Here is a 22,638-nt window from a genome sequence, read left to right on the forward strand (position 1 = left end):
ATTGCAGCAGCAAATTAGAGTTAAAATTAATTAGGCAATTATTTCACAACTTTCATTAAATACACTCAACAAAATGTATTTGGTGGTGCTAAAGGAGACAGAGATGAGCTCTGGCTGATGTGTTGTGTATGAGACTGTTTTCACTCCATAATTGTAGACTGCGCTGCTGATATATTCATTGACGTAAATATACTTACTTTGATTGATGAACTAAGTTACAGGCTTTTGCAGGTAATACATTGTGTGGTGTTGTTTGTACGAATTATTTTGAAATATATGCACTAACTGGTTTGCAAATCTCAAGGGACATTACTGCATCTCCAGCACGCTATGTGGCGCTGTCCAACTCTGTATTATGAACACGAAGAAGTAACTGTACGCTTAGTTCAGAAAACAGTGCAAATGTTGCATTATTTTTGGAAGATGTATGTTAAACTTTGCATCGTCAGTTTATAAAAGAATATCTACCCTCTACCGTATTGCCTTACAATTGGACAACGTCTTTGCAAAGCGCCCTCATGGTTGGAAGAAACGCGTCAAGCGACTTGTAAACAAAAAGCAGGATGACAGACTGTCATGAGTTTGATATTGCTTCTTCATTTCCAAGCACTTTAAGTGTTATTGAAACTTTTGTTCAAGTATGTCATGTCGATTGGAAGAATGCAGCAATAAAAATGAAATTCTGCTGACCGCTTAATCACTGGACATTTTTCTGCATATAAATGTGTGTGATTGTAGAACTGAAGACTACACAATGACCGTGACCATAAAGGCTAACAAGGCTTACAAGCTTGTGGTGCATAAAAAGGGCTTTGGAGGCAGTGGTGAGAATATTCTTAATACGTAATATATATATTCTTAATTATGTACTGAATTAGTTTTAGTTTATGTCTCTGGTTTGTGTTTTTGCATGCATCTCTTTACACTCATTGCTTCTCCTCAGATGATGAGGTGATGATGAACCCCAAAGTCTTTCCCAATGTTAAACTGGGGGATATTGTTGAGATTGCACATCCAAATGATGAGTACAGGTGAGAGAAAGGAGCTTTCTGGTGATTTCTAGTTCATTTCACTGAAAAACAGCAATATTGTTAAATATTATTACAATTTAAAATGTTTTAAAATGAATATAATTTAAAATGCCATATGTTCCTGTGATCAAAGCTGATTTTTGAGCTGATCATTACGCCAGTCTTTAGTGTCACATGATCCTCCGAAATCATTCTAATATGATGATTTTATGCTCAAGAAACATTTCTCAGCTGTGATCAAAATAAATAAATAAATTCTAAAAGAGTAATGTTGCTAAAAATCCAGGAACCACAGGAATAAATGACCTTTTTAATATTCAAATAGAAAACCATTTTTTTTTTTATCATGTTTAAGATCAAATAAATTGCATCCTTGGTGTTTGCAATCTAGAAAAAAGTCCCATTTAAACCTAAAATCATTAGAAAAATTATAACAAGTCATATTTTGGTTAGCTAAAAATTAAACCACAAATGAAACTGCATTGTGAAAAAATCTATTGTGTTTTCTAAGCACTTCTTTGATTGTCTTTTATCATGCAATATTGAATATTGTCTTGTACATTAGTATAATTCTTGCTAATATTATTGTATTTTTAATCTCTTTGTCTTAGTCCTCTTCTGCTGCAGGTCAAGAGTTTAAAAGAAGACCTGCAGAAAGGTGAATTTTCAATTATTTGCGTAATTTTCTGAACTAGTAACTATTAACCAGCTGCATCTCAGTGTTCATTTTTCCACCAACAGAAACTATCAGTGTAGATCAGACAGTAGCTCAGGCCTTCAAGCTTCGCGCCTATCAGGATGTCATCATCAATATTGTAGATCCAAAGGTATTTTATACAGAAATACTCTTTAATGCACAATGTCCTACTATTTATATACAGAGTATATTCACAATATTGCTCAGCTTCTCATAGCTTATTACCTAAATGCTCTTTTTGAAATTGAACAGGATGTGACTTTGGATCTGGTGGAGCTCACCTTTAAAGATCAGTATATTGGACGAGGAGACATGTGGAGACTGAAGAAGAGCTTAGTGAGTAGAATCTGCATGAAAATGTTTTGTTTTTAATTTTTGATACCTCACAGTGGTCTTTATATCTCAGTGATGTTCTTTCAGGTGAGCACATGTGCGTATGTGACACAGAAAGTAGAGTTTGCAGGAATCAGGTAACAACATCCATTATTACAAGCTGTCTGGAATATTCCATTTTGATTGGTCAATCTCTGAAGTGTTATCTCATAACTTACACAGCTGTTCAATGTTCATTTTTTAAAAGAAATTAGTACTTTTATTCAGCAAGAACACATTAAATTGATCAATGTTGTCAATGTGTCAAAAGAATAAATGCTTTTCTTTTGAACTTTCATCAAAGAATCCTAAAATAAATTGTATCATGGCAAAAACTGTTTGAAAATTGAGAATAATAAGAAATTACGGTAAGCAAATAATCATGTTAGAATGATTTCTGAAGGATCATGTGACTGAAGACTGGAGTAATGATGCTGAAAACATAGCTTTACCATCACAGGAATAAATTACATTTTAAAATATATGAATGAAAGAATGAATGAGGCATTTAAATAGCGCTTTCATATGCACTACTGTGCACCCAAAGCGCTGTACAATCATATCAGGGGATCTCTCCTCAACCCCAACCATATATTTAAAGTGGTAAATATTTTGATCAAATAAATTGAAGCTTGTTGAGCATGAGACTGCTAAAAATATTAAAATATTTTACAAATCCCAAACTTTTAATGGTTTTATCATGATTTCAGGGCCCAGGCCAGTGAATTGTGGGTTAAAGGAGAGAAGGTCACTTGTGGCTACATTAGTGAAGATACAAGGGTGAGAATATCTCTTTGGAAATTCAGTTAGTGTTATTATCACTTTTTTCACATGTCATGGATGTTTTTTCGACCTAGGTTGTTTTCCGATCCACCTCTGCGATGGTTTATATATTCATTCAAATGAGCTGTGAGATGTGGGACTTTGATATCTATGGTAAAGAGAATTCTTTTACTATTATGTATATTTGAAGAATAAATCTTATATATAAAATCATATAAGCTGCTGTCTTAATTCACAGGTGATCTTTACTTTGAGAAAGCTGTCAATGGTTTCCTCTCCGATCTGTTTGCCAAATGGAAAGTGAGTGTCAACTCCATCACTGACCAGTAATAATGTTATAGCTGCTTACATCACTCAATGCATTGGCATTAAAGCATTTTGTTAATATATAACCACTCATTTTAGGAGAAGAACTGCAGTCATGAGGTTACAGTAGTGCTGTTCTCTCGGACCTTCTACTTGGCCAAATCACTGGGTAATTGTTTCATATTTAAAGTCATATTTAGAGTCATATATTTTGAATTACAATAATTGACTATGTCTGTTTCTTCATGTAGAAGAGTTCCCAGAGATGCAAAGAGCATCGGTCCGACAAGACCATGATGGGCGGTATTATGAGGATTTCTACAGGTCTGGGAGTTCATTAAGCATACCTATAAATGAAAATTCTGTCATTAATTACTCACCCTGATGTCGTTCCTAACCCTCGTTCATCTTCGCAACACAAATTAATATATTTTTAATTAAACTCTAAATCAGTTCTGTACTCTTCATTGACTGTCTATGTAACAAGTGATGCATGATAAAAGGTGTCTTTTCCATTTTAATCAGAGTTTTGGTCCTAACAAGACAAGATGGTGACATGCGATGATTCTATTTTCGAAACGCTTTCTATTTTTTCGCAACGTCACTTCTGCAACAACACAGAATAATGATAATTATGAATAATGGTACTGTTTATGTGCTTTATTCATTGTTAAAAGTGTCTAATGGGGGTTTGAATATCATTTTGTGTCTCTTTTATAGCCGTACTGAAAGCAACAATGAACAGATCTTCAAAATAAATAGGAAGCAAATAAAGGATACAAGAATGTTTTAAACTCATTGAGACAGACGAGTGTATTCTAAAACAAAGATTGTTTCAGTAACTCAATATATATTCTTAATAATGTTAAAATGGTATATGTGAATAAAAGTCAAATTAAATCTGTTCATTATATAAAGCGATTGTCTGAACCACTCAATTCACATTTACAATCGTTTTGAAGCATCAAAGTGTCAGTGGCGTAGCTGTCAATAGAGTGACAGAAATCTCTCCGATTTCATAAAAAAAGATCTTCATTTGTGTTCTGAAGATAAACGGAAGTCTCATGGGTTTGTAATGACATAAGGGAAAGTAAATGATAACAGGATTCTCATATTTGGTTAACTAACCCTTTAAGACTTGCAGTTTTGTACTGGTTTAAGCAGCAGTCCTTATTTATATTCTCTTGCAGGGTGGTGGCCCAAAATGAAAGACGTGATGAGTGGACGTCTCTGCTCATCACTATCAAGAAGCTTTTCATACAGTATCCTGTACTGGTGCGTCTTAAAGTAGCAGGTGCGTATGTATATCCAATCCTGATTTATAGACGAAATTTAAATGTTTTGGGTCGTTTTTTTTATCATTTTGAAAGAAGTCTCTTAAGGCCTGTATATACTTCATTTTCACTGTTGAGTGCAAAGTATACTACTTTGGCAGTGAACGTGGAAAGATGTGTGTTATGAATCTGGCAATATTGCAATTCTGTAAACACATTTTTGTTCTTGTCACAATATTGCAGATGGATATCCATGTGGGCATAATTCCACTTCTGCTCAGGGAAATTATCTGGAAGCTATAAACTTGTCTTTCAACGGTTTGTAGTTGTGTATTTAATGCATTGTCTTAACCCACTGCAGTTCAGTAGAGCTGTTTGTCCTGATATCAGTGTCTTGATTGGTCTCTTTCAGTCTTTGATAAGCACTACATCAACCGTAACTTTGATCGTACGGGTCAGATGTCGGTGGTCATTACTCCAGGAGTGGGCGTGTTTGAGGTGGACCGCTTGCTCATGATACTCACCAAACAACGCATGATCGACAATGGTCAGTGAGTGCATTGTAATTTCGATGTTTGTGTTGTAGAACTGCCGTGGATGCTAATGGTTCTGTATCTTCCTAACAGGCATCGGTGTAGATCTGGTATGCATGGGAGAGCAGCCTCTCCACGCTGTTCCACTCTTCAAGGTTTGCAAACGCCATATTAGGTTGGCATTTGAGCATAAAATCAGACATGAATGTTTTAATACTTGTGAATAGGGTGAGATTTTTTTTATCATTTATATTAGTTACATAACCGGACAGTACACGGAGACTCCAGAATTGGCGATGACTACAACCTGCCTCACTGGATCAACCATAGGTGAGATTTGAGAGTCGTTGCTTTAGGACCAACTACTGGGTGGTTGCTAGGGTGCACTGGGTGGTTACTATGTGCTTGCTTACTGGCCTAAGTTACCCACTTTTGTCCCTCCACCCATTTATTGTCTATAGAGATTTACTATATAAGTTAATATTCTGATAATATATTTTTCCATATTAGCCTAACTGAACTTAGTATTAAAAAATATGAATTGTACAGCTTTTACACATCAAAGAGCCAGAACTCGTGCAGCTGTTTTACACCACGGATCAAGCTGGCTGGAAAGAAGGTTAGAAATATTTGTAATGTTGACTTTGTAATGTTGTTATTATAAGAATGACTTAATGCTTGTATAACTGCTAATGAAGCTGCTGTCACTCTGATGCCTTTTCATTTTAAGGCTCAAGCTGAAAAAGCCAGAAGCAGCAAAGAGCATTGTAAGTCACTTGCGTCACTGTTTAAGGTTGTATATGGGTTTGTTGTGAATTGACTGACCTGGATTTGTCTTGCTCAGCTCTTGGTTCTCCAAAAGATGCTGAGAACAGCCTTCCAATCCAGGTGGATTATGACGCGTATGATGCTCAGGTCTTTAGACTTCCTGGGCCCTCGAGAGCCCAGAGGTCCACCAACTTCAGGTACAATTAACTGATCAAAATACTGTCGTTTTTTTTTTCATATTTGACCAACTTCCTCCATTTATATGGCAGTTCATACATTTAGCCTGTGATCATGTGTGTCAGGTCAAGTCGGGAGAGGGAGTCAGCCAGCAGGAAAAGCTGGGGCTCATCTGATGTCGGTGGAGGCGTAATGGGCAGCTCTCCCCCATGCAGACCTACAGGACCAGATGAACAGAGGAGCCTGGCGTCAGATGACAGTTTGGGACACATCTCCAACATCCTGCTCATCCCACGCCCGTCTCAGGGGCAATATGAGGTCAGCAGCTCCCTGGGGTACACCAGCTGCACAAGAGGTACAGAACCATTCAGTGTGCACCTATGTGTTGATGTTGGCAGAAACATCTGGTTCACTGCGTCTCGTCTCGCTTGTCTTTGCAGAATTGCTGGAAAAGATGATAGAATCCCAGAGGGACTCCAGTGCTCCAGGCCGCTTCACGGTGGGCAGCGCTGAGTCCACCCTGCATGTACGGCCGGGCGGTTACACGCCCCAGAGGGCCCTCATCAACCCGTTCGCCCCCTCACGTATGCCTATGAAACTCACCTCCAACCGCCGCCGCTGGATGCACACGTTTCCTGTCGGTAAGGGATACATATAAAACTTGCTTCTGATTGGTTAATTTGTGGTCAAATATTATGCATAATAATGACTACTAAACTGTCACTAGAGTCTATTCTCTACATGTTTTATATAATGTTGTATGAATGTTAAAGGTCCTTCTGGAGAGGCAATCCAGATCCACCATCAGACACGACAGAACATGGCAGAGCTGCAGGGCAGTGAGCAGAGAGACCCGGCTCGTACCTCTGCAGAGTTGCTGGAACTGGCCTATCATGAAGCCACGGGAAGGTCAGTCAAGCACAGATGAGCGAGAGGAATAATGCGGCAACATGATGCAGTGAGAGTCTAATAATGGTGTAAATGTTTGTTATAGCAAGCGGACAGCGTCCCGTTACGTTGCAGAGACTGGACTGTACATCAGCGGAGTTCCTGACAATGTATCTGGAAGTCCAGCAAGTAGCAACAGCACTGGTGCAGCATTTTCACTTTCTTATCTTTTAGGGCCTTTGTATGATTTAAACACTTTATGATGATATGAATATCAGTAAGTCTCAGGAGCTAATTCTTTGTAGTGAATCAAAAATATTTAGCATGACAAGTCTAGTCTGGTTCCTGGAAAAATGACTCTTATGAGCCGGTTCTTTGTGGTGAATCAAAAAGCATGTAGAGTTGCTGGTGTAGTCTGATTCCCAAAATCATTACTCGTATTAGTCTGTTATTTTTATCAAATCAAAAATATACTACATGGGTTGTGTAATCAAAGTCCTAAACATATGAATCTTGTTATTTTGCAGTGATTCAAAAAGCATGCTGCTGATTCTCAAATGACTGATTCTTGGACTAATTGTGTGAACCAGTCCTTTTTAGTGGTTTTTTTTTTTTTTACACCCGTTTGACTTAAATCTGTGTAGTTAAAACAATGGGAAATTAAGTGACAAGTCAAAAGTAACTGTAACGAAGTTCAGGGAAGGAGGAGGAGAATGTTAAACATAACTTTAATCATAAAATAAACATAAAAACAACAAAACGAAAGGAGCTGCAGCGGCTGACTGCGGTATGTAAGCGTAATAAAAACAGCAACTAGGGCTGTCAAATGATTAATCGCGATTAATCGCATCCAAAATGAAAGTTTGTGTTTACATAATATATGTGGGTGCACTGTGTATAATTATTTTGTGTATATATAAATACACACACATGCATGTATATTTAAGAAAAAAATATTATTTCTATGTAAAATATTTATATTTATATATAATATAAATTATATATACATCTATATACAGTATATACATGAAAATGTTTACTAAATATGTACAAGCATGTGTGTGTTTATATATATATATATATATATATATATATATATATATATATATTTATATACAAGCATGTGTGTATTTATATATATAAAATAATTATACACAGTGCACCCACATATATTATATAAACACAAACTTTTATTTTGGATGCGATTAATCGTTTGACAGCCCTAACAGCAACGTTTCAGCAAGTTTCCCAGGCTCTCAGCCCCCCTGCTTCATGCCACAGTAATGTTAATAAAACTTGGATACATTAGCTCATCCATGAACATGATTTCTGCCAAAGTTTCGTTGGATTGCTTTCCATCAGCTGTGGAGTAGGTGAAGACGACAACTCCCATGATTCATTCTACACTCATTCCCGGTGCCTTCAAGCTACGCCTTTGAATAAGCTACCTCGAATGCCAAAACTTACTTGCATACTGTGCCTTTAAGAATTGCATTTGTTAATGCACCATTAAAATCTCGAATTCCTTGAGGAATCAGAATTCCTTACAACTTCCACCACTACAAAACATTTGTACATTTTTAAGTATGAGTACACAATGCTTTTTGGGGCCACTGTCATTTTTTCTCACATATTTTATTAAATGGTCTGGTACAAGTCATTAAATGACTTGCATGTTCTCTGTAAGAGCCAGAGGTTGAGTTGAGTTCAGTTCTTCTTACTGTTCTTGCTTTTGTAGGAACACCAGTGAACCGTGGTTCCCTTGAGGATTATTCCAGCAGTCTAGATCCAAGTGAGTTCTTCCCCATCAGTGAAGAGACTCAAAAACACATCTCCAGCATCCATCCACTTCCACATGAATGATAATTAACCACATATATATATATATATACCCTCAGAAATATATTCATTATCTGCAAATCACAGAAACGTTTTCATATCTGGGATCTATGGTTGAGTGATTTAAGGTGTTTAAGGCTGGGTTTGCAGTTACCTTTGCATTTTTTTTTGGTTTGGAAGTTAAAATCGATTTTTTTCTGTGAGGGTATCACTATTCTTTATCTTTTTATAAAGTGGTTTGAGTATCTCAAGCCAGTGCGGTAGATCACATCAGTTGAGCTGAGTGGCTGTGATGTTTATGGGTGGAAGTTTGATGAGCGAAAAAGGTGATCCTGGTCCAAAACCTCTGGGGGAATTCACTGAATAGTTGCGCCACTTTAGCATTCAATATGCCTAAATCTTATTCACACTCCATGAGCAGTACAACACCATTATTGTTTATATTTTTATTTGATCTTAATTAAGCAACATATTCACTGAATTGTGATTGGTCTGTTTTTTCTTGAATTGACTGTATTCAACCATCTATTGGTGTCTTTACACTGCAGACTTGTGGTGAGGATTTTGATTAATTTCATTGACTCCAATCTATTTATTGATTTGTTCACTGACTTTTTTCCTGCAGGTTATATCATTATGCCAGTAGGTCTGTTTGTGTTATGAGTGAGACCATCCTTCATAAACACAATGAACCAAATCATTTAGTTCATGAACGAGATGTCTAGTTAAGCTAGCATGTTAATCAGCTAGTGATAATAATAAAATAAAAGTATTCTGTAAGAAAAGTATGTTAACAAAACAAAATATATGTGCTGAGTGTAATGCACAAACAACTAAACATCAATATTGGTGGCCGCAATTCATTCTTAGTGAATTCCACGTTGGATTTGTCTGGGATTTCTGGCTTTCTCTCTATACCATCCCTCCCCTTTCCTGGGGATTCCTCTATTTCCTAAAATCCCCTTTCTGTCTAATCAAGTATCAAACTTCAATTCTCTCCCGCTCACGAGCTTTATAACCCTCAATTAAATCACCAATCACAAGTATGTAGAATGACACTGTTGCACTCAGATTCTCATGCATGCCTTGCCTGAACTCTACAGTGCTGGTCATCTTTTCTGCCAATTGTGTGTTTGTACAGAAGGCCGTTCACACTTATTACACCTCACCAGTGATGTCACGATGCTCACAGTGCCTTTTATTGCATGTTAATTTTGCACGTAGTAGTCACTGTAATTTCAGTTCAATTACAACAATAATGGTAACACACTCCTTTTTCTTTTCCCACTTTCTCTCTTTCTTTATCCTCGGTCTGTGTGTTGGTATGTGTCTGTCTGCCTGAAACTTTTCACCCTCTCTTCTTCTATTTCTTTCTCTCTCAACCTATCTGCTAATTTTTATTCGGGCTGTGTGTGTGAATGTGCTTTGGATGTGGTCTGTTGCGTGTGTGCTGTTCTGTGTGTTTGTGTGTGTGGCGGGGGTGCCCCTGAAGTCCTGCTGCTGTCTGCCCCTCCGACAGTGCCTAGTTTTTGCTGCACGGTCGGGGTGGACTGGAAGTCCCTCACAACTCCTGCCTGCCTCCCTCTCACGACCGATTACTTTCCCGACCGCCAAACCCTGCAGAACGACTACACAGAGGGATGCTACGACCTGCTGCCACACACTGACCTGGACAGGTACAAACACATTGGGTCAAAACATATTACTGTCATATTACTTTCAATGATATTTGAAGGGATGCACAATATATAGTGGCACTATATTGGTTATTAGCCAACATGCTTTGGTTAAAGTTAGATATTCACATTATTTCAACGTTCTAAATAAGCATGTTTAACTGGAATTCCTGCTGGAAAAAAACAGCATTACCCAAGACTCTACAGAGAAATCTCCATCAGTTTAGCACCTGCCCACTTATCCATTTTTTTTTACTTTAATATCATTCATTCCCTCATGAAATTCTCTCATACTTTGCTTCAAATATTGCTATTCACCTCATACCTGGTTGATTTGGCTCATGGCTTATAGGCTTGTGACAAATGGTCAAAAAGTGCTTTAGGTTTTGAGATGCCTCAGCGGAGGTAGAACTAAACCCAACGATGTTTTTCCTCATCTCTAAGATCTCCCATATATGAAATGGATTCTTGGCTCAAAATATTTTACTGTTAAAGGGGCACTATGCAGAAATCCGGTTTTTGTCAAACAGCAACCCCTAGAGTCGCTGTGGAGTACTTGAATTTAAAGTGACTGTCATAAAACCACTCACGCAGAGTGTGACATGGCGTGTTGCATAGTATACAATAGCACGTTGTGTTCAATTTGTCGTTTAATGTGATCTAATGTGGTGAGAATTTTCATGTGATGAAATGCATAGATCCGACAAGTATCCCCACGAACTTTAATGGTCCAGTGGAAGAACATTTGCCAAGGGTGTCAGAGGTTCTGGGTTCTAATCCCTACTAGTTGTATAGTTTATTTTCCTCATTAAAACCGATTTTTATTAGTGGTTGTATTTCAAGCTGGGACACGTTTTTTTGTTCATTAGGTTTTTTGATTTCACCGTAACAAATGTGACTGATCTGTACTAGTTTGTACTAAAGTTTCTCTGAGTTTTCCTATTTTTTTTTTTTTCATATTTCCCATTCATTTCCTATGGTCGGTCATTTTTGACCGTGAGGAAGCTAAGTTTAAAGGAGAACTCCGGCGCAAAATGAACCTTTGGTCTAAATTACACATTGGTACCTTGTCGACCTTCGTGGTTCGACTTGTCGAGACTGTTTTCCAAAGATGGCACCCTCTGTATACACAAAGTGAACTGTCTTTATAAAATATCTTCTTATTAAACAGTCTGTACACTTACAAAGTTCTCAAAGCTTCGTTTTCCGTGTAGAGGCCCTCATTATGTTACTGTGTTAGTGTGGGGCTATTTTGAGCCTTGTTGTTAGTGGTATAAACTAGCGATTTCTTTTTATTTATTAAATGCCCCATATACTAGCGTATATGCTAAACAGTTTTTAGAGAGATAAAACTCTTCACGTTCGATTATCATGAAAAAAAAAATCTCAGAGAACGGTCGACTAGGTACCAATGTGTAATTAGACCAAAGGTTCATTTTGCGCCGGAGTTTTTTCTATCCGAATCATCTCCTTGATTTTTTTTTTGTGTGTGTTTAACAATCTTAACAGTAAAATATTTTGAGCAAATGATCCATTTCAAATATGGGAGACCTTAGAGATGAGGAAAAACATTGTTGGTAATTTTGGTAAAAGCATAATAGGGACACTTTAAAACTTTGCACTATTTCTAAGTTTCTAATACAAATGAATTGCTTGGTAAATAGTCACATGTTCTTGCTTCTATTGAATTCAACCTTTCATTCATTAATTGTAATGAAATACTGTATTCAATTTGAAAAATGCTACATTCTCAAGTATTTTTAGACTTTTCAACACTGTAGATTTGCTATATTGAATATCTCAGTCCAAAATTGATGTGCTCTCCATCTTATGTAGACGTGACGATGAGTCTCCAGCGATGACGGCCCATCAGGTGTTTGAAGAGTTCATCTGTCAACGACTGATGCAAGGCTACCAGATCATTGTACAGCCAAACAGGAAGCCACAGCCTGCTATAGCCCCGCCCCTCAGCAGCAGCCCCCTTTATTCCAGAGGTACATCCCCTGCTAGACACTTCTCAGCCCTGCACACTAGTTGGTTTATGTAACCTTCTTTATGTCATAAATCAAACTCCAATGTAATTCAGGTAAAAGATTTGAAGGTCTGCTTTTCAGGGCTGGTGTCTCGGCGTAAACCAGAGGAGGAAGAGAATCTTTACTGGCTCAGTATGGGGAGAACCTTTCATAAAGTCTGCCTTAAAGATAAGATCATTACAGTTACCCGCTACCTCCCAAAGTCAGTAGAAGCTTTTATTCATTCAGATTCAGTTCATGAAATATGTTCTTCTAGAAATGCCTACAAGTGTGTTTTTGTTTGTTTTTAGGTATCCATATGAATCCACACAGATTCAGTACAGCTACAATCTGTGCCCTCCGCATGCTGATGCCCACTTCCTGCCATTCTGGGTTGAGTTCAGCCATGAGCGGCTGGAGGAGTACAAATGGAACTACCTGGACCAGTACATCTGCTCTGCCGGCTCAGAGGACTTCAGGCAAGTGGCTGGAGGCTTACGCTCCTATTTTGAACCAATAATCAGAACAAAAGGCAGTTTGAGGATGACGTGTACAATTCAAATATTTATCTGACTCCAATGTCATTAATCTGACTCCATTAAATTTGTTGTTATTCTTTAACCTCTTATTCTTTAAAGGTAAAGGTCTCTCTTAGAACTGATGTAGGAAAATGTAGGATTTATCCTGAACGTTTAGATAACAAAAGTTATAACATCATCAGTGATTTTAACTTTAACCAGCTCAGCCACAGTAACAGCTCATATTAGCCAGCTAAACTTTTACTACCCTGTTAGAAAACGTATATAGTGTCACAGTTTCTTATCCCTCGCTGTTTTATGGGTTTGCTATGTGGGGTGAAATGTGCTGATTACGTGTGCGAGACAATCAGCTGATTACTATTATTATATTATATATTAAGACCCTTGACCCTCACCTGACTATGGCTTTGCTATGTGGAGATAAATGTGCTGGTTATGTTCGTCAGACAGCTGATTAGTACTCTTGTAATTGACCGTAAAACAGTATGTTACAGGAATCACCAACCCGTCGATCTTGGGAGCATTTTAAGTTGATCGTGAAGATTTTTCTCAATGAGCCCTTAATGCAAACTTGCAACCGAACCGCTAGATGTCTCTAAAAATCACACACTGCGCCTTTAAAGCAGGCAAAGTTACATGTTTAAATATACAAACAGTGGAATGGAACAACACACTGTGTAGAACATTTTGTTGAAACAAATAATGCATGGTTGTGCAAATGAGGCCGTAAAAGCCTTTCTTAGAGGATGAGGTTACGCACCGGTGTGCGGGAGTGGCAGGGTTAAAGCCTTTCTCCAAGATCAAAAAAAGATCCTTCTTATTCCCTGAGCAAAGCATTGTTAAATATGAGTGCAATACCAACACCGAAACCGACCTGCAGAAAACCAAAAGATGAGGCAAATGGGTGGTGATCAAGAGGGACAGAAGAACATTAACATATTCTTCTCAATGCATGTGTAACCAATAGTACCTAGATTGTACATTAGGATATTTAATGTCTATTAAGTTCATCACCATTCATTTCACTGTATAAGCTGTTAGATGAGACCAAACATGACATAATTACATATTAGAACACACTAGTAAATAAATAGTAGTTCAGACGTGTCATTGAGTTGCAAATGACTCAGTCTCTCTCGACAGAACCATCCCGTGTTTGGAGTGTCCCAACAGTCCTCAATCAGCATATTGATGAAATCCCTTGCTCTAGATAGGCATTAGTATACTGTGATGATGAAGGCCATTATGCCATGTTTAATTCACATGTATACCTTTAAAAGGCTTTTCGAAGTACTAGGGCAGTAAAGAGTTCTGCCCATATTTGTTCTTTACTAGCATCACAACTCTGACACAAAACCCATGTACACAGATTCCCACAAGATCCCATTTCTCTCTCTTCCACAGCCTTATTGACTCTTTGAAATTCTGGCGCACACGCTTCTTGCTGCTGCCAGCGGGTGGAGCCAGGCGAGTGGCGGATGGTGAGGGTCACTGGGACGTATATGGGGAGGGGGCGGGGGCAGGGCGGGATGGCCTCTCTGGCAATGGGGACTGGTCCCTTTTGGATGGATTTATCCGCTTTTTGGAAGGCCTGAACAGGATTCGCCGGCGCCATCGATCTGATCGTATTATTCGTGTGAGTGCACAGCTACAGGATAAGCACAAATGATTTACCAAATGGATAAAACCACCCATCACCTATCTGGGCAATAAAATAACAATTATTATGCTTATATTTATTATAGAAAGGTGCTACTATTAAAGGCCTACAGGTGACAGGGGCCCTTTCATCCTACAACCCGGAGCCTATCGCACCCCCTGTGGGCAAAAAGGGCACCTCTGCCCTTTCTGCACTTCTGGAGCTGGATCAGACACAGAAGTGAGTTGTGCTGGCAGATTTTGGCAAACCAAAGGAAATAAAATACATAATCAATGAGAAACAAGTGTTTGTGCGGGCCACGTTTCATCTAGTGCCACATATGGTAAATGTTTTCTAAAATGCCAGAGATTCCAGGTTTTTCCTAATACTGGTGAGATGTCTTTGATCTGCAGGAGTTTAGAAGAGCAGCAGCTTGCTGCTCAGCATGGTGGGAAACCATGTGGACCTTTCAATGAAGCGGCCAGCGTTGCCCTGACAACCACCTATGTCGATAGCCCCCGTAAGGTGAGAGCCCGAGGCAGACCGCCGAACGGACTAGTTCCTAGCTTCCTGTGTGTATGCTTATGCTTTTGAGTGGGGAAGAGTCCTATTGCATTTTTACAATATGTATAGCTTGCTGGGTCTTTCTTCTTTCCTTGTTTTTTTGTGGTCTTTTTCGCCTTTGTCTGCTTGGTTTGAGACTGATCACAGTATTTGGAACAGAATAAAAAGTTGTGTATAATACAACTATTATAAAATGCCACAATAATAATGTCTTTTAATTGTTGGTTGTCTATTGTGTGATCAATTCAATACAACATTGTTAATCAATTGACAGCCCTACTTTTCATTTGGTTCTTTATGTCTTCCTGTATTCGATTGTGAATATATTTGCAGTGGGTTTATGTTTTCTTTCTTTTTCATTGCCTCTTTTGACCTTTGCCTCTTCCTCTTTTATTCCTGCCCTGTTCTTATTCTGATCTCTGGGGGTCATTTTCTCTCTTTCTGGTGTTTTCCTCCTAATATGCTGACAGGATGCTGCCTTCATTTTGGACTTTATTCGTAGTCCACGTTCCTCCTACATCTATCACTCTCAGGTCAGTCACTGCCCCCTCTCTGCTCTGTGAAAGCCGTCTGCCTCTTGCAACTCACGTGTGTGCGTATAAACCATGTATGCATGTCTGTGTACTTGTCAAACCTTTCACTGGCATTAAAAATTTTAAGGTTGGTGTTTCTATCCACTGTTTTTATAGTGAGAGTGATAACTGAAGAGTCAGCCCTGCTTGTTTATGTCATTATAACAAAAATATTAGATTCTTTAGATTTACTTTTTTTTTTATCTAATCTCTTTGAGTTCTGCTGTAGACTGCACCACTCCAGGTTGGCCTGTGGAAAAATGCATGTGCACTTTGCATTTAATCTCTCTTCACATCCTGTTTTCATTTAGAATACTGCTAATCTCACATAGCCAGATTTTGTCTAGCAGCATACAGTAGCCGTTCCACGTTGCAGCTAATTCTGGCCTGTAGCAGATGGGAAGAGGCCATCTGACCAGCATGTAAAGCATTTATCACAGCTTGCTTTTTTTAAAAACATAAATCTAAATGTCACAGTAATAGTCAAGCATGCAATAAAGTGCCAAATTATTCAAATTATATATGAAATGGTTAGAAAATGTGTGTAGACACTTACCAGATATTTCATATGTAATTCTGAAAACAAAGCAGAATATACAGAAGAGATTGATGATTTTTTAAAATGGCATAAACCATGTATAAATTTCACAAATTCATTCACTAGTTTATCTTGAGTGCTCATTGTAGCACGGTAGCACCCTGGTACCTTGTCAATATAGCTGGCAGACTGACAAAAATTGCCTTTTGGAAATTGTAAAGCAATCAGCCAGTGAGATTGGAGCTGGTGGTTTTGAACCAGCTCTTGGCATTATACTGTGCAATATGCTTCATAGAGTCTATCATGGGATGTGCTGTCTGATACTAGAGTACCACAAAGATGCATTACTGCTAGTCACAGGATACTGATGGCGTGAAGATCTCCCATAATTTTGCACCTTTGTCAGTCTTGTGTAGTTCTGTTTTAGACTTTTTTGCATGAAGATAGATAATGTCAGATGTGCTAGTTCCTGTGCATGAAACACTGGGGTGATGAAGGCACACTGCATTTCAACATTTTATCTGACACATTCCCAATGGGTTCCTCAGCTGCCGGCTGAACAGGTTCCAGCAAATTCCATTGAGGGTGGACTATCAGACAAAGGAGGAAACCAACCAAGTGAGAGAACATCTGGTATGTCCCAAGCCATAGGAGACCCAACCCCAGGCACAGGTTCAGAAACCGGGTAAGAGAACACTTCACTTTGTCGACAGTCAGAAAATGGCTTCCCATATATTCAACTCAGAATGTTCTTCTTTCATGTTGCTTTGCAGGGGACAGTCAGGGACCAGTTGTTTGAGTCTTTCCTCATCTTCCACACTGATGGAGATCCTGGAAGCCATTAAGCATCCCACGTGAGAGTCTTTAAATCCTTAATTATTTATCAGTCTTCTATTATGTCACCCATGTGTGATCTAAATTGATTTTCTGTGCTTGCAGCACTGGAGTGCAGCTTTTGCCAGAGCAGAGGGGCCTGCCTCCCAACTGCTTTGTCAGTGCTGAGGTTGTACATTGGCTGGTGAGCACTGTGGAGAATGTCGCCACTCAGGGCATTGCAGTAGAAATCATGCAGGTAGCATTGCAGAAGTCACAGAAATCTGTGTTTGTATTTAAAAACTTGTATTTAAAAGACTATCTCTGACGCTCCTATAGAAAATGTTGGATGAAGGTCTAATTACTCATGCGTCCGGTGATGCCATGAGAACCTTTGTCTATGGCTTCTACTTTTATCGGATTATCGACAAAGACAGCGAGAAGGGTAAGAAATGACTTCACTGTGAAGATTACTTCACTAGGGGTTGCCAAGCTGCTGTAGAGTTGGTTGCTGCAAGTTTCCAACTGTATCAAGGGACATTCACAGAATTTCACACGGACAGTGATTTACAACGACAAAGCAACTAAACGTCTATTTTCACTGAAAAGTGGTGATTTTGGGGTCCATAGTGATCTGCCATCTGATACAGTCAACAGCATAGTTACACTGCAACCTCCAGCCATTTTTAATCAATGTCAGTGTTGAACAGGGATTGATTCAGGGGGCAGATATCACTGTCTGCAATGCCATTGGAAGCATGACTGTACCTTGGTGCTTCTACGCTCAATAAAACAGACCTCTATTCCCTGCAGCCCCTACAACTCCGTTGCCCCCAGCTGGAGCCAACGTATGGTCTGCCGCAGCTTTGGAGGACTTCGCCCTGTTCCAGAGGAAGTGGTTTGAGGTGGCCTTTGTCATGGAGGAACGTCGGCCCTGTGACTTACCGGCCTTCCTGCTACCCTGGTTGCCCAGCCGGCCGGCCTCGTACGCAAGTAGGCATAGTTCCTTCAGCCGCAGCTTCGGAGGACGCAGCCAAGCTGCTGCACTGCTAGGTACACACAGCCGGCTCTGACCCCAGAGCAGCCATGCTCTAGACCTTAAGACAGCATGCCACACTCGCTCCCCCGAAAGTTCGGGAGAGCTAGTGATGTGAATGAGTCCCACAAAGTCGAATCATTTCTTCTTTTTATTACTAAAGCATTCAGACACCACCCATTCCATCTACTAGATACTAAACAACAATGCACACTTGGAAACCCTCACAACTCAACTAACTTATAAAGATGAATATTGCAACAACATTATATTCTTCTCAGGAAACACCAAGCTTTTGATTCAGCCCCTTCCATCATGAATTTTTAATGTATTCAAATCTAATAATCTGACTTTGTGTGACTCTTCTCCATTCTAGGACTGCATGCTGTTGTAGAAAAGTAGTCCCTTAGTTCATACTATTTATTCCCACAATGCCCAAATCATGACTCCCTTTTCTAACTGATTGATGTAGGCGGTGTTTGCAAATCTGCTATTATTACAAACACAATTAACCATCAATCAATGTGACGGTACATGCACTCTCTAAATGCTGTGGTTCTACCCAAGCTCCTAAAATCAGAGCATGGACTGATTGCCCCAGTACACCAATCAATCCAATGTTTTGGGTGTGTCATATTGATGTCTTGTACACCAGTAGTGCATGCATGCTGCGGTGAAGTAGTGGCTGTGGTCCAGTAGTGCCGTGGTATGGGTCCTTCCTGCTCTCCTCCATCTGTCCTGTTCCCCCTGGATGAATTATGTCACTCCATTGTTCCCAAACCTAAGCAAAGCTATTCTCCCAACCCGTCGCCGATGCACTCCGCTTTCAGTGTTTTCTTGCCATGGAAGCTTTATACATCTTATTAATCTTTTATACTTTGCATTATGTAAACTCATCCTTGGTCTGAATCATTATTTCAATTCATTCACAATGTTTATTGTCTCAGATGTCATGAACTAAGCACTAACTCTATCACATGTATTATCTTAATGACTGTCTGACTGACCTCATTGTCATTTCATCCTCTCGGCCATTTCTGCACTTCCTGTCTTTCTCGCTCCGTTTTTGCCCCTCCCCTCTCAGCTGCCACAGTTCCAGATCAGAAAACAGTCACCTTGGATGTGGACGTAAACAATCGCAGTGATCGGACGGAATGGTGCAGTTGCTACTACCATGGCAACTTCTCCCTCAATGCTGCCTTTGAAATCAAGCTGCACTGGATGGCTGTCACTGCAGCTGTACTCTTTGAAATGGTGAGCATAGGATTGACATAATTGGCAGTGATGGTGCTGGATGACATTTGTATAATATCATCACAATAACTATATACATAACATAACATGTAAGGTTGAGACATAGTCCCAAAGCACTGCACTCTTCTTTTTCAGGTGCAAGGCTGGCACAGAAAGGCGGCATCTTGCGGATTCCTGCTTGTACCTGTGTTGGAGGTGCCCTTCGCTTTGTCATCGTACCTATATGGCGACCCTCTCCGTGCTCAGTTGTTTATCCCCCTAAACATACAGTGCCTACTAAAGGAGGGCTGTGATAACCTGTTTGAGGGTGAGGACAGAAAAATTAACAGATGTTTTTTGTGATGTTTCTTAAAGTCTCTCAAATCTAGCAAATAGGTGTGTTCAAATTTGTTTATTTATGCACTATTCTATGCCATTTTATAGTATAAATAGTGCGAGTAGTGTGTTCGCATTGAAATTTGCTAAAAGAAAAAGCACACTTCAAATACCCGGATGATGCACTTAAAGGAGTAGTTCGCTTTTAAAAAAACTTTTGCTGATAATTTACTCACCCCCATGTCATCCAAGATATCCATGTCATTCTTTCTTCGGTCGAAAAGAAATTAAGGTTTTTGATGAAAACATTCCTGGATTTTCATCTATGTAATGCACTTTATTGGGAAACAAACGGGGCGGCAGTGGCTCAGTGTTTCATGTAGGTTGTCTACAAACCGGAAGGTTGGTGGTTCAATCCCCAGTTCCACCTGACCATGAGCAAGACACCTAACCCCAGCTACTCCCGACGAGCTGGATGGCGACCGCCGTCGGTGTGTGAATGAATGAGTGAATGGGTGAATGTGAGGCAAAATTGTAAAGTGCTTTGGTGGCCATTGGGTATATGAAAGGGCTATATAAATGCAGTCCATTTACCAAACGGTCCAAGGTCCAGAATACAGTTAATGACCGTTTCAGTGCAGCTTCAAATGGCTTTAAACGACACCAGGCGATGAATAAGGGTCTTATCTTGAGAAACGATCGGTTATTTCAAAACTAAATAAAAAAATGTAAGTTTTGTAAGGACAAAAGCTCATCTTGCTCCATTCTATGAGGCGCATATGTAACGTCACGTAATATGCAATTACGTTCAAAAGGTCACGGTTGACATAACCGGAAGCACAAATGTATGTTTATAATCAACCATTCTACTGTATCATTTACCATCTTGAATGGATTAATATGTCATTTATTGTTAAGTAGATGTATGATATCCTCCATTACGACACTGCTTTATTTGTGCAGGGTTTGAGCCAGAGACATACTGGGACAGAATGCAGTTGTTTCAGGAGGCCGTACTCTCCAGGTAAAGAGAGCATATGCTGTAATGTATTTTTCACTATCACTATTGCTCAGTCTTTTTAGATTGATATCCTATGTGCTCTCATACTGAAACAACTTCCCTCTTTTTCTTTTGGAAGATTTGGCTTTGTGCAAGACAAGTTCTCAACATCAGCTTTTAACTTTCCATCAGAGAACAAACCCCAGTACATCCATGTAACAGGTACATGCTTTTATGAATAATATAAACTTGGGTTGGAAATACTATGATACTTTATTCTGTAAATCTCTTTGTCTTACTCCCTCTATCGCCATCTCTCGGGAACGTTTGATCCAGGTACAGTTTTTCTTCAGCTGCCTTACTCGAAAAGAAAATACTCCAGTGGCCAGCGGCGGCGCCGTAACTCCACCACCTCCGCCAGTCAAAGCCTGTTTGGTTCTGAGGACCGAGTGGGCTACAATTGGGCTTACAATACCATGCTGACCAAAGCCTGGAGAACTGGTGTTCTGGGGGACGAGAAACTGGCTGACCGCCTGCTACGGGATTTCACAGACTTTTGTGCCAACAAGGATAATCGACTGTTGACCTTCTGGGAAAGTTGTGTGGAGAAAATGAATGCCAGTGCCCCTTGAGAAAAGAGAAAGTAGGTAGGGCAATGGATACTTTCAGAGAAAATCGAGACAGTTCGCCTTTGAATAGATGATTGGACTGATAGCAGCAGAACATTAGCTTTTGAAGCAGAGGAAAATAAAGGAATAGCCTCATCATAAAACACTCAAATGTATGAGTCATATGTTTTCAGAGTGTTTGCACATGAGCCTGCAATGCTTTGGGACGTTTTTAATGGGTTTGAGTTAACAGCAGGTCTTCAGTAAGTTGTACATAACAGGATCATTTTGTTGAAGATAAACCCCATCTTAAAGGGTAACTAAATATAGCAGCAAAATATCAATATGAATATATGAAGAGTTCAGACGCAAAAGCCTCTAAATGCCATTTGAAATTTTCTTCTTTAATGATGATTTTTATCAAACTTGTATATTTAAGTTCAGTAATTTCACTTAAATGGCAATGATAATTACCTATTTATTGTTATTTAAGTGAAATTACTGAACTTAAATATACAAGTTTGATAAAAATCATCATTAAAGAAGAAAATTTCAAATGGCATTTAGAGGCTTTTGCATCTGAACTCTTCATATGCCTACAGAGAGTCCGTGCTATTGACATCAACTCGACAAAACTCATCAAATGCTGATCGCGATGCGAGAGTTAAGACCGCAGTTTGAGCCAACGGCTCGAATTGATATGGCCCTGTGTCCACAGACAATTCACCCTCCTCCACTTCAGGTGAAGGTGGGGGGGAAAAGTCCTCGACTTCAAAGGACCGCCCTGTTGCAAAGCTACTTGCATCACTCCAGTCACTCTCCATTTTAGAGTCTAGAAACAGTTCTATTTAATTCACACAAATTTGATTATTTGTTGTCACTTTCAAATGTGTCTTTTCTTGTCGGACGACTGAGCAGAGTTTGCATTGATTCTGCTCAAGCACCAGTAACCAAGGTGGACAGAGTTTATCAAACGATCTTTTAAAGGTAGGATAGGTACATTTTTCATAATCACTATTTCATAATCAATAATAGAAGTGGTCTAAATGTTAAAAAAAATGTATGTCAGACAGCACCAAATAATGTTTTTCCAATGCAATGATACTTTGTCCTACCTGCCTGTCACCATATGTATTTCCATACCTTCACGCAGATATCATACATCATCAGCACGTTCCGTAAGGCTATGCAGGCCGAGCGCTAAAAACAAACAGCATTCGCCTATTACAGTTCCTCCTGAATCAAAACAACGATAATGCTGTGTTCAAGTCATGTTGTTGTCATAATTATGAGATGGCAACCCATGACGTTCCACCCGAAGCTGTTCACATCCTCGGATTTATGCGTTTCTATGTCAACACTATCAACCCCGAAATTAATTTGCAGCAGTCAGGTGGTAAGTTG

The 22,638-nt window shown here is 39.3% G+C and overlaps 1 protein-coding gene across 4 annotated transcripts; it reads left to right on the top strand.

The window, feature by feature from the left end:
- Nucleotides 1-251: 251 nt before the first annotated feature.
- On the top strand, nt 252-21,586 carry depdc5 (DEP domain containing 5, GATOR1 subcomplex subunit). Of its 4 annotated transcripts, none has more exons than XM_089126111.1 (43): nt 252-638; nt 739-824; nt 944-1,031; nt 1,643-1,689; nt 1,773-1,858; nt 1,981-2,064; nt 2,149-2,198; nt 2,811-2,880; nt 2,958-3,036; nt 3,122-3,183; nt 3,289-3,358; nt 3,441-3,513; nt 4,380-4,483; nt 4,707-4,781; nt 4,876-5,010; nt 5,090-5,151; nt 5,253-5,326; nt 5,546-5,615; nt 5,727-5,763; nt 5,841-5,961; nt 6,067-6,296; nt 6,382-6,582; nt 6,715-6,850; nt 6,936-7,033; nt 8,568-8,621; nt 10,161-10,344; nt 12,181-12,338; nt 12,459-12,579; nt 12,668-12,835; nt 14,300-14,531; nt 14,641-14,774; nt 14,948-15,059; nt 15,569-15,631; nt 16,757-16,893; nt 16,982-17,062; nt 17,148-17,280; nt 17,361-17,466; nt 17,835-18,014; nt 19,142-19,311; nt 19,447-19,618; nt 20,590-20,650; nt 20,766-20,848; nt 20,963-21,586. In XM_089126111.1, the coding sequence occupies exons 2-43, from the start codon at nt 755-757 to the stop codon at nt 21,256-21,258; spliced, it is 4,767 nt and encodes a 1,588-aa protein (XP_088982237.1). In that variant the 5' UTR covers nt 252-638; nt 739-754; the 3' UTR covers nt 21,259-21,586. The 4 variants fall into 4 exon arrangements, with proteins under 4 accessions (XP_088982237.1, XP_039532658.2, XP_088982236.1 ...); XM_039676724.2 differs by having other exon boundaries at nt 257-638; nt 17,835-18,074; XM_089126110.1 differs by having other exon boundaries at nt 257-638; nt 10,188-10,344; nt 17,835-18,074.
- The last annotated feature ends 1,052 nt before the right edge of the window (nt 21,587-22,638 follow it).

The sequence above is a fragment of the Pimephales promelas genome, chromosome 23 (assembly GCF_988280905.1).
Source record: "Pimephales promelas chromosome 23, fPimPro1.hap1.1, whole genome shotgun sequence".
Classification (NCBI taxonomy): domain Eukaryota; kingdom Metazoa; phylum Chordata; class Actinopteri; order Cypriniformes; family Leuciscidae; genus Pimephales; species Pimephales promelas.

Excerpts from the sequence above, each read along its gene's own strand:
- depdc5 (XM_039676724.2), top strand. The coding sequence starts at position 755 with ATGACCGTGACCATAAAGGCTAACAAGGCTTACAAGCTTGTGGTGCAT. Across the intron at positions 3,184-3,288 it reads ATCTGTTTGCCAAATGGAAA|GAGAAGAACTGCAGTCATGA; the intron begins GTGAGTGTCAAC and ends CACTCATTTTAG. Across the intron at positions 16,894-16,981 it reads GGCACAGGTTCAGAAACCGG|GGGACAGTCAGGGACCAGTT; the intron begins GTAAGAGAACAC and ends GTTGCTTTGCAG.